Source organism: Podarcis tiliguerta (genome assembly GCF_965153285.1).
Source record: "Podarcis tiliguerta genome assembly, chromosome: 13".
NCBI lineage: Eukaryota > Metazoa > Chordata > Lepidosauria > Squamata > Lacertidae > Podarcis > Podarcis tiliguerta.
Genome location: NC_139546.1, coordinates 47,304,103 through 47,316,031, shown reverse-complemented (window position 1 = coordinate 47,316,031; position 11,929 = coordinate 47,304,103). Strand labels below are relative to the sequence as shown.

Here is an 11,929-nt window from a genome sequence, read left to right as displayed (position 1 = left end):
ACAGTGGGGTGCGCTCCCGCTGTTCAGTCCCAGCGCCTGCCAACCTAGCAGTTCGAAAGCACCCCTGGGTGCAAGTAGATAAATAGGGACCGCTTACTAGCGGGAAGGTAAATGGCGTTTCCGTGTGCGGCTCTGGCTTGCCAGAGCAGCAATGTCACGCTGGCCACGTGACCCGGAAGTGTCTTCGGACAGCGCTGGCCCTTGGCCTCTTTGAGTGAGATGGGCGCACAACCCTAGAGTCTGTCAAGACTGGCCCGTACGGGCAGGAGTACCTTTACCTTTACCTTAGATAGATGATAGTTACTTAACATTTCCCTCTCTTCTAAGGAGGCATTCACCTCCAGTTGTTTGGATCAGGCAGGTCAGCCACTTGTGCTCTGACTCCCTGTCCCTTGTGGCTGATAAAAACAGGGAGGAGACAACTGGCTGGGCCAGGGAGCTGCCTTCTTAGGGAAGGGCCCAGAGCACACATGGCTTTTCTGACTAATCCTGATGACCTTGTCCACCCAGCCTTACAAAGCGAAACTCATTCAACGCAACAGCACTAGAAAGCGTTCTGGGAAAGCCTTGAGATCCATCTGCTGTTAACAGCAGCCAAGGTTCCGGGGAATTAAAGGTTCATCCTCAAAATGCTTTGAAAACAAGTCAACAGTGATCTTCCGTCTGTTCCACCACCTCCTCCTTTTCTGCCTTCGCTGCCATCAAGGAGGCTCAACGTTTAGCCCTCACCGGTGTCCCACTTGTTTTTGACCGCTTTTCCTCCACCGGCGTCTGAGCAGTCTCCCAGGTTGTTTCCTCACCCATAGCACCCGCTTTGCAAACTCTCAGCCGCTGATTCAGCCATGCAACTTCCTCCTTGCTTGCTCACTTAAGGATCACCCGCCACAGTCCCACGGGAAGAGCCAACAGCCACATCGGCGCTCTGCGGCTCTAACTAGAAAGGGGAGAGCAGCTGCCGCAGCTCATTGCTGACACCGCTGACACTTTGTGTGTCTGTGTTGCTTATTTTCCCATCTGGCTGAAGGCAAGTTGATGCAGGCAGGCGATGTTTCTGTCAGCCAGAGGAGCTGCTTGCTTGCTAAGGAGCGGCAGAGGTCCTAGACTCGAACCATTTCTAAAATCAGCTTCCTGCTTTTGAGGAAAGCAGTTGAAGTGTGTGCGAAATTGAATTAAATCTTCCAAAAGGAAGAGGTATGTGTCTTTATTCGTATGAGTGGAACCCAGGAGCCCTAACTGCAAGATCACTCAATACTCATCAGCTCTGCCCAAGGCATGACGGGAAACAGCAACAACTGGGGGAAAGGAAGACATAACATCTTACAAGGACAGAAAGAAATGCCAAAGAAAGATTAATTGCCCCACACAGGAAGGAGGATATAGTTTTGAGTTCTTCACTTGCGGTTTTATAAATCATTTAATGTGCCAACACGAATAGAAGCTATTAATACTGCAGTTGTTGTATAAGGGATTATTATTATGACCAGAATGCAATGGAAATTAATAAGATTCTTGAACGCAGAAATAAGGAAATAACCAAACCATCAAATCTAGCATGCGGAGGGCTACTTTATCTAAATTATATAATCCGATATTTGAATGATTTGTATTAATAATTGTATTATAAATAGGAATTGTTATAATGAGGCTATTAGTGGATTGTAATCGAAAACTAATAAAAACTATAATAAATCACTCAACACTCATCTTTCTTCCAAAAAACATCTTTATTTTTTATTATTATTTTTTTTGCCCTCATAACATTTTATTCTATTTCTCCCCCTTTCCTCTTCCCTGCCCTCCAGCCCAATCTGGATCTCCTCCCCCTTTCTCTCTTACTCTTTTTTTTTTTTTAATAAAAAAAAACCATTCTCCCACATGGAAATATGGGCCTCAATTCCTCCCCGCTCCCAAACCCCCCCCACCCCCTGCCCCCAAAAAGGGTGTCCTCTCCCCGGCCCCTGGTCTCTACAGCTTCAGGTTTCGGTGTCATTTCTTCAGGCTAAAAAATAAAGAAACCTGTAAAGATAAAGACACTCAAACAAGGCATATAACATACCCCCAGGGGTGGTGGGAGAGGCAGCGACTCAGGGGCAAAGACAGGAACAGCAAAATGGGACGCAGCCGCAGTTATGTATGGCTCTGAGTGCGGGGTGCCTATTTTTACAGGACCTTCCCCACCCACCAGCCTGTTTTAGAATTAGCATTTCAGGGGCATTTCTCCATTGGGGAGTTTGGGACAAGGATCAATGGGGTAAGAGAAAAGCCCAAGGCAGGCTCCCCCCGTCTGACGTAGACACACATACACAGACACACACACACACACACACACCTAGAGAGGGATGCCGAGAGAGACTCGTCTGCCCAAAGTGAGAAAGAGGGTGGTGGACGTCTGGGAATGGGCAGGAACCCCAGGTCCCGCTCCCTGCTAATTCCTGAAGCGAAGGGGAGGGGAAGCAAACGAGATTGGGGGAGAACCAAGCACACGAGAGAGAGAGAGCGGGGGAAACAGGCATACCGGAATGGGCAAAGGCTGCAGAGGGAAAGGTTGGGAAGATGAACAAAAACTACAAAACTCTCTCTCTCACACACACACACACACACACAAAAATAGTATGACAAAAGATTTCGGGGTGTCGGCAAACCCTCCCCCACATCTGCCCCCTCCCCCAAATGCAGGGCAACAATTAAAAAAAAAAAGGCATGAGAGGAAGAATGGCTCGGTTATGCCCAACAATCTCTGCAGATGGGAGAAAAGGATGAGGAGCTGGAAGGGGGGGTGGCGTGGTGGGGACAGGGCTCAAGTCAGCAATACCAGCAGGTGGAAATTTGACAACAGGATTCGACCCCCTGCCCGGTGTTTACATCTTCCCCCCTCCCAATAAGTCAGCCCTCTTTTTCTGCACAGCATTAGACACTTCCACCTCCCACCAACAGTATTTTTTTTTTTCCGTCATGGTAACAATCTTCATTTTTTTTCTCTTTTTTTTTTCCTCCTTCCTAAAACAACCACTTTTTTTTGTTTTTAGTAAGGGGAATACCATGAGGTCGCTCTGGCCCGGCCCCTGTGGAGAGAAGAAGGACACAGGTTAATGAAAGAGAGACGAAAGGTTTGCTAAGTAGCTCAAAACCCTAAAGACCTCAGAGTTGGGACAATGCTCAGCTCCTTGAGAGTGGCTTGCTTTCATCTGTGCAAGCCAGGTTTTGAGTTTTTAAGGTGTTTTTTTTTTTCTGGTCTGCAAAGTTTCTGTCCTGACTAAAAAATTCTAAAGCCCGTGATTGAGAACCTGCCAACCTTTCACCCCAACCCAAAACTCTGGCTTTCCAAAGTTAACAAATCTGATTGAAGAACACTCAGATTGAAATACTGGCAAGATGACATTAAAACTGACCCAACTCCAATACTTGGAATTGCTTCCTCCTTCGAAGTCCCAAAATCCAGCAGCATCTACAACTGGAAATGTCATTAAAATGCTGGTTCAAGTTATAAAGTCGTTTTGTCTCAGTGCTGCTGCTTAACAAGAGCAGTCGTGGTTCCCAGCCCATCACCTCTCTCACTTGGTGCAGTCTACTTCCAGTCTGGGGGCATCAAGAGCCCTCCCACTCTAAGCCAATAGATCTCCCCTACTCCAGCCGCCACACCCCCCCCCGGAACCCCTGCAAGGCAGGAGCATAGAAGCTCCTCCCCCCAACCTGCCGCCACCGTCGTGCCAGACCTGTATGCGCGCCCTCGGGGCGGCCTGCTGCTAAAGCCGCTGTAGAAACGGGCCCGGGAACTGCTGTAGCCGGATCCTCTCCCTCTGTACCGGGTCCGGGGGAAACCCCGGTCTGTGGTGCTGATCCCAGGGCGGTTGGTCCGTTTGGGAATCACCTTCAAAAGGAGAAGATCCCCTTAGCCTCAAGAGCAAGGGTATCCCAGAAACCACCCCCAGCCCATCCTTACGCAACTTTTTATATATATAATTTTTATTATATTTTCTAAGTTACATTTCAAAATATTCATTTAGGCAACCTTAAATCAGTGACTTCGCTTCTTCTCTTTCGGTGGTTCATTCTGCATTCCATACATCCCTGCATATTCTACATGAACTCAACCATTCCGTAATCCATTATTACATCCATCAAATCTTATTTGCACTGTTGAATTCAACTCAATGCTACCAGCATTTTTAAATGAACACAGCTTTTACTCCTATATTCAGTAAACATTTCCCAGTCTTCTTTAAATGTGTATTCTTCTAGTTCTCTCATTCTATATGTTAAATCTGCAAGCTGTGTGTATACCATCAGTTTAAGTTTCCATTCTTGGGCTGCAGTAGTACCATACATAGTTTTCTGACACCTGGGAATTTCCCTCTGAATTATCCCCAACAAAAAGGACTCTGGTTTTTTCGGAAAGATACTTTTATGTTTCAAAGGTAAATGTTTATAAGTCCCTTATGCAACTGTTTTTAAACTCTGCTTACAATTGCGTTACATACTGGTCTATCTTAAGGAGTTGGATCTTAAGGAGTGAATACTATAGCTGCAGGACAGAAAGCCAGAAGTGCTTTTATTCTTGTATTTTTCTAATCTTTTCTCTTTCTCTCTTTTCCTTCTTCTTGCCTTTTCTCCTTTCTGCCTTTGTTCTTTTTTTAGACTAAGTAGCTGCTTATATTATAAAAAGATACTTTGCAATGGGCATGAATTTTTGTGTAGTCCTGAATTAAGTATCAGCAAATAAATAAATTTAAAACACTGAAAAGGATCAAGCAACTCAGAGCCTTCATTGGCCAGCCACTGCACTACACAAACTTCTTGCCCACAAAATGATGTTTCAGAGAGGCGGAAGGGGCCTGGTGGAAGAGTGTACACACCTTAATCTGTCTTCCCCTAAACAGCGACTCATCTAACGCTAAGGACGTCCTCACCGACTCCTTGTCCGAGAATTCAATGTAGGCAAACCTGGAGGGCAGGGGGGAGAGAATGGGCAGGCTTAAAAGGCAATCACTCACCCAGACGGAAAAACACACCCGGCTTCCCCACCCCGTCACACGCACTCACCCCTTGGGATGGCCAGTGTACTTATCGCAGAGGATGGTCACCCGGTTGACGGAGCCGCAACCGTGGAAGTGAGCCTCCAGCTCCTCTGCGGTCGCCCCGTAATCCACCTGAAACAAGAGGATTGAAAATGGTGAGGAAACCCAAGATACATCTCTTGGCCTCCTGATTGAGCTGAGCTGCAGGGAACAGACTTACGTTGCCTACATATATGGACCTGGCATCTGCTTCCATCTTTTCTTCTAAAGACATGATGACTGGGCCAGCTGGGGAGAAAGAAACAGTGTCAGGCAGTGTTAAGACACCTGGATATATAAGCTGGCTGCCAAATGGCTCCTTAAACCAGGGTTGCAGTCGCCAAAATGGACCAGATGGCTCGAAACTCGTATTTTTCAATACAATATTTTGGTTCCTGAAATTCGTTCCGATAGCGCAGATAAAATATAACGGATAGAATTCTACAGGATGTGTTGCTAGTGTGTGAAAACAGTCAAGACCCAAGGATCCCCCAGGCAGGCACCTCCAGATGGTGGAAACATCAGAAGACATCCTGGTCGCAAGTGGCTGATAACCAGGTACAAAATGCATCTGGCAAATTTCAAACACTGGTGTAAAGCCGGGGAAATGCTGGAGGAGGAAGAATTGCCTCTGATTCTGGGGCCTGGGGAAAAGCACATGCTGATTGGCCAGTGCTTCCTCCAGAAGTGGCTAGCCAAGTCTGCAGGAAAGCAACAAAACGAGGCGGGGAAAGGCCCAGCACCTGGGCAAAGCAATCTTGACACTGTTTTGGACTGCGACACCGCCAGCCTCACAAACCCTCTGCATGAGATTCTCTCTCCAGGTAAGTACAACACAGCACCTTTCTTTTAGCATCTAAAAGTTGGTTTGAACAATTTTAACTAGGAACACGGGTGGTGCTGTGGGTTAAACCACAGAGCCTAGGATTTGCTGATCAGAAGGTCGGCGGTTTGAATCCCCGCGACAAGGTAAGCTCCTGTTGTTTGGTCCTTGCTCCTGCCAACCTAGCAGTTCAAAAGCACATCAAAGTGCAAGTAGATAAATAGGTACCGCTCTGGCGGGAAGGTAAACGCCGTTTCTGTGCGCTGCTCTGGTTCGCCAGAAGCGGCTAAGTCATGCTGGCCACATGACCCAGAAGCTGTATGCCGACTACCTCGGCCAATAAAGCGAGATGAGTGCCGCAACCCCAGAGTCAGCCACAACTGGACCTAATGGTCAGGGGTCCCTTTACCTTAACTAGGAAGAAAGGAAGCCACCTTTGTGGCAGCAATTCTCCAGGATTTCAAGCAGGGGGGGCATGACCAGGTCTACCTGGGGAGGCCGGAGGTTGAACCTGAGACTTCCTAGATATAAAGCAAAATTTGGCGCCCTCCAGATTTTGCTGGGCTGCAACTCCCATCAGCACCAGCCTGTATTTGACTGGCTGAAGTTTCCAGCAAAGGGGGTGGGTGGGAAAGAGGAAGAAGCCAGCTCAAAATCCTTAGTCATACAATGTTAATGCTGTAAGAGCTGAAACACCCAACTGAAACACCTCTTCATTCATCTGCAAAATGCCTCTCACCTACACAAGCACATCTTCGTTTGGGACAAGACACCTGGCAAAACAAGTCTCCAGACTTTAGGCACAGCTACATTTTTTATTTTTTTTAGACTTATTTAACACACTTCTATCCTGCCTTTCTAGAAAACTATATTCAAAAGTGACTAGCTACACATCTGATACAGCAAAACAATCCAGTCTTAATCAGGTCATCTCCACAAAGCTGTTTGCTAAAGTAACGTAATTGCAGGGCCGGCACATTCACACATCCATTTGCGATGGAGAACCAGAGGTTTGGACGTGCTTTAAGCAACTTCCTTTCTCTACCACAGGTGTCCTGCATTTGTAAAGAACTTAATTGTCAAGTGTGGTGGCAGCGCCTAACACTTTGAAACTCCCTGCCTTTTGAGATCAAGCAGGTGTCTGCTTCAACATGTCTGTTAGACACACCTACGCAGATGCTTAGAAAGTTCAAGTAATTTTAATGTTTACGTTTTAAAGTAGGGTTGTGAATCTGTCTCGATTTTACCATTTTAGCTTTTGTAAGCTTTTGTAAGTTTTTTACATTCAAATATATATTATGAATTGGGGACGCGGGTGGCGCTGTGGGTAAAAGCCTCAGCGCCTAGGGCTTGCCAATCGAAAGGTAGGCGGTTCGAATCCCCACGGCGGGGTGCGCTCCCGTTGCTCGGTCCCAGCGCCTGCCAACCTAGCAGTTCGAAAGCACCTCCAGGTGCAAGTAGATAAATAGGGACTGCTTACTGGCGGGAAGGTAAACAACGTTTCTGTGCGCTGCACTGGCTCACCAGATGCAGCTTTGTCACGCTGGCCACGTGACCCGGAAGTGTCTGTGGACAGCGCTGGCCCCCGGCCTCTTGAGTGAGATGGGCGCACAACCCTAGAGTCGGACACGACTGGCCCGTATGGGCAGGGGTACCTTTACCTTTACATATTATGAAACAAATCATTCATCCCACTTCAATGCCACAAGACTCGCACAGAATTTGGAACCCCACAGCCGATAAATGAATGGGGTGAATGCATATCATCTAAAATACACTCCCATGTCCTCTGCTGACAAGGGAAAAATGAATTCCCTGAAGTGAATTTTAAAGGCATCAAGTTAACCTTCCATTTATCCTAACTGTTAAGGAAAGTAGCTTGCTTTGTTCTGCTCTGCACCGGAATTGTTCTAGCTCTATGCTGCATTTATTTTGTTTAAAAACAAGTAGACACAATAAAGTTACATGTCTGGCTTGCTTAACCAAAATATTCTTTAGCAGCTGTTGAAAACAGTGCAGTGAAAGTGCCTCTTATTGATAGGTAATTTCTTGTACTTCAGCAATGCTGCAGCTTGTAAAGTGTTTTAATTCCAGCCTCTGGTTAGCTAATGTATACCAGAGCCCAAACTGGGATTTTTACAAACCCTTGTAAAGACAATGCCAAGGAAATTAAACTTTTTTTTGTGGGGGGGGGTTACACCAAGGCCGTTGTTGTCTTTGTGCTGTATCCTGCCCTACTATATTTTCCTATGGAAGAGGTTTACAACAATCAAAAAACAATCCATGAATCCAATCTCCCAGAACAACTCCAACGCCCAGATGAGCCATTTAGCCTATTCTACATTAATGAAATTTCTGCAGGTAGAGGAGCTCGAGATGTGCATAAACCCTTGTACCTGAGCTAGATGGACCATGGATAAAGCATCTTCCTTTGTTCCAATGTAATTTCCCCATGTCATCCCTCTTAGCCTCAAAGTGTCAGCAACAACAGATGTTTCTTATCCATTACACAATTCCTAACTTCTCCCCCCCCCCCCCCGTATCTGAATACTTGCCACCTTTTGCGGGAGGTGGGGGGAGGAAGATGAGGAGCAAGCACAAATTAATTATAAGAAACTTAAGGAGACTTACCGTTCCCAGGCGGGGGGCTCATATTCATTTGTTTCTCAACTTCGTTCTGCAGCTCTTTTAACTTCTCTGCTTCCTCTTCCATCTCTCGCACTCGAGCTTTAATGGCTTCCAACTCCTGAGAGTGGGAAGAACGGGCAGGGAAAAGCGGGGAGCAAATTAAGAAACATTCTTGCAGTTCTTAAGAGCTCACATCCAACTGAGACTCCCTTCTCTTCTTCCACTTCTTTAATGCCACTGATTACTAGTACTTCTCAAGGTTACTGCTGCAAAACATTCTACAGTTATCTACTCCCATCCACTTGTTTATGCCAAGACAGCTCTGCCGGCATTTGCTTCATCTGATCTCTCCCTGGTCTTTCCCACGGTTTTAGCTGTTTTCCCACTCTGCCTCTGCTCTTTCCAATCTTACTGTCGCCACCCACTACGCAGGGCCTTAGCTCTGCCCACTTTTTTGCTTCTACAAATCAGTGTCAAAGATATAATCTGCATCCAATTGCCAAATGGCAACCCCAGACTTCATTTTGACACTATAATGAACTTCTCATCTGCCCAAGTCAGCAGGTGCAAATTAAAACCGCTTCTGCACTATCACTGAGCATCCCATATTAATAGTTTTGAATGTACCTTCCGGTACATTTTTTGCCCACCATCCCCCATTAGAGAAGAACCCCCTCCCCGAAGCCATGCTCTCTCCTTAGGAAGCAGTGAGCCAGGACCAGAGAAAGACCAGGATTTGAATCCCCCACTCACTGCATGACCTTGGGTCCACTCACTGCCTCTCAGCCTAATCCTACCTCATGGGGTTGTTGTGGGAACAATAGGATTTTTTGGGGGGGGGGACCACATACACCCTCTTGAGCTCCTTGGAGAAAAAGGTGGGATATAAACACAAAATAAGCAGCCCAGTGTGCTGTATATGCAATTTCTGAATACCGTATTTTTCGCCCTATAGGACGCACCGTCCCATAAGGCGCACCTAGTTTTTTTGGGATGAAAAAAAGGGGGGGGGGATTATTTCCGAGCTTCCCCCAACCCCAGAACAGGCAGCTCTCTGCAAGCCCTGGGAGCCCACCGCCGGGCTTCCGCTGCTTGCGGAGAGGTGCGCAAAGCCTGGACGCGCAGAGCTCAGCGTGCGCAGGCTTCAGCATTTAGGCAACTCTCCGGAAGCGGCGGGAGCCCAGCGCCGGGCTCCCGCTGCTTGCGGAGAGGTGCGCACCGACCCCTCTCGCTCTCCAGGCTTCAGCGAAAGCCTGCATTTGCCCCATAGGACGCACACACATTTCCCCTTCATTTTTGGAGGAGGAAAGGTGCATCCTACAGGGCGAAAAATACGGTAATCATTTCTTTGCAACTGTTCCCAGTATATAAAAAGTAAGACTCAATCTCACGGTTGTGGGTTCGAGCCCCACATTGCGCTAAGGATTCCTGCATTGGAGCGGGTTGGACTGCATCATGGGTAGGCAAACTAAGGCCCGGGGGCCAGATCCAGCTCAATCGCCTTCTAAATCTGGCCCGCAGATGGTCCGGGAATCAGCATGTTTTTACATGAGTAAACTGTGTCCTTTCACTTAAAATGCATCTCTGGGTTATTTGTGGGGCACAGGAATTCGTTCATTATTTTTTTCAAAATATAGTCCGGCCCCCCACAAGATCTGAGGGACAGTGGACCGGCCCCCTGCTGAAAAAGTTTGCTGACTAGATGACCCTCGTGGTTCATTTCAACACCACAATTCTATTATTCCACACACACGTTACCTCCTCATTCACCACCACTCTTTCGCTTAAGCCAGTACGGTGCAATGGTTAGAACTAAGGTCGAACTATGTGATCTGGGAGACAAGGGTTCGAATTCCCACTCAGCCACGAAGCTCGCTGGGCGACCTCGGGCCAGTCAACCCCGCTCCTATCCTACCCTACCTCACAGGGTGGCTGCGAGGATCAAGTGGGGGGGGGGGGGGAGAGCCACGTGCGCCACCTCGAGCTCCTTGGGGAGAGAAAGGCTATAAATGCGGCAAATAAATAAGCAACTCCTCGCGACACTCCTGCGAGGTAGGCGACGCTGAAAAAGAGACGGGTGAGGGGCGGGGGGCAAAGATCACGCGGGAGAGCAGTCCGAGCCTCGGGCTTGGCCGGGCCCTCTCTCCTCCGCGCCCCCGGGGGCCACTCACCGGGTCTTCGATGGCGGAGTCTCCGGGGTCGCTCTCTCCCAGGCCGGCCTCCTCCTCCAGCTCTTCGGAGTGAGGGTGGTGGTGGGGCCCCCCCACTCCCGCCTGGCCGGCCCTGGAGGGCGCGTGGGAGGAAGAGGAGGAGGAGGAAAGGGCGCCCCGCGGGCCGGAGCCTCGGATCCCGCCGCCGCCGCCGCCGCCCGCGGCTCCTCCGCCCGTCGCGGCCTCGAGGAGCAGCCCCTCCTCCTCCTCCTCCTCCAACTCGCGGAGCCCCCCGCCCTGCTCCCCCCCGGGTCCGCTCCCCCCCAGCCCGTTCCCGTACTGGGAGGAAGGCGGGCCCCCAACCAGCCCCCCGCCGGGCTCCCCTTCGCCCCCCAAGGCCGCCGCGGCCCCTCGCCCGCCGCCGACGCTGCTCGGGCCCCGCACGGACGCCATAGACCCCGCCGCAGCCGCCTGCCGCACTAGCCGCCCGCCGACGCGCTCTGATTGGCTGCCCGCCCGCCGACGCGCTCATTGGCTCGCCCAGAGGCCAGGCGCCCTCCTGCCATTGGTCCGCGGCGCAGCCCGCCGTCTCGCGAACGCAGGCTCTGCAGGCATTGGCTCGGGAAAGCCGCCGCTCGAAAGGTTTCGATCGGCGATTGGATCGGAGCTGGGAAAGGGTTGGTGGGGTTTCCCCCCGACTTTTGCAATGTGGATTAGTGATTGGTCCGGGAGCGTCTTGCGCCCGCCTTCGCCGCGTTTCTGTATGATTGGGTGGCTTCGCGGAGTTTCCCGCCCGCCTGCCCGATTTGCCCCCTTCGCGAAGTTGAATTGGAGAGCAAGCACGCCAATCAAAACGTACAGGGAAATGATTTATCAGAGCGCTGAAGGGCCAAATCGGAGTGTTTTTCATTTTCGACCCGCCTCACGTGATTATTGGGTGAGATGCCTGTCTATTACATACATTCGTATTTTCATTGGGTCAGAAACCATTGGATAGAGTTGTGCCAGTCATATCTAGAGTAGCTCTCCTATTGGCCATGGAGGGATTCCTCAGGTTCTACTGTAAGTGGTAGAACGCCGCTTTGGTCCAGGCCCTTTTCTCTATCGCGTTTGAAGCTGCAGTTTCTGATTGGCTAATGGCGCCAACGTCTCTGTAGCTACTGGAAAAGCCGTTTAACGGCCTTCCGTGCTTCCTACAAGCCTTCCCAGGGGGGCCTGCATTATATGCAATGTTATCGATAGTAGCAGTGATATGAAAACATACAATCAAATGT

General features: G+C 49.4%; 1 protein-coding gene across 1 annotated transcript; it reads right to left on the bottom strand.

Moving 5' to 3' along the window:
* Positions 1–1,705: 1,705 nt before the first annotated feature.
* On the bottom strand, positions 1,706–11,123 carry PABPN1 (poly(A) binding protein nuclear 1). Its single transcript, XM_083410660.1, has 7 exons — positions 10,677–11,123; positions 8,509–8,623; positions 5,236–5,303; positions 5,041–5,147; positions 4,854–4,941; positions 3,714–3,868; positions 1,706–3,062 (listed from the first exon to the last, which is right to left on the bottom strand). Exons 1-7 carry the CDS (start codon positions 11,106–11,108, stop codon positions 3,023–3,025), a joined length of 1,005 nt encoding a protein of 334 aa, XP_083266786.1. The 5' UTR covers positions 11,109–11,123; the 3' UTR covers positions 1,706–3,022.
* Between the last annotated feature and the right edge of the window lie 806 nt (positions 11,124–11,929).

Bases quoted from the DNA above. Each gene is read 5' to 3' on its own strand.
- PABPN1 (XM_083410660.1), bottom strand. From the start codon at position 11,108: ATGGCGTCCGTGCGGGGCCCGAGCAGCGTCGGCGGCGGGCGAGGGGCC. The intron at 8,624-10,676 runs GTGAGTGGCCCC...TCCCACTCTCAG, and splicing joins ACTCCGCCATCGAAGACCCG to GAGTTGGAAGCCATTAAAGC. The intron at 5,304-8,508 runs GTAAGTCTCCTT...CTTTCTCCCCAG, and splicing joins GAGCCCCCCGCCTGGGAACG to CTGGCCCAGTCATCATGTCT.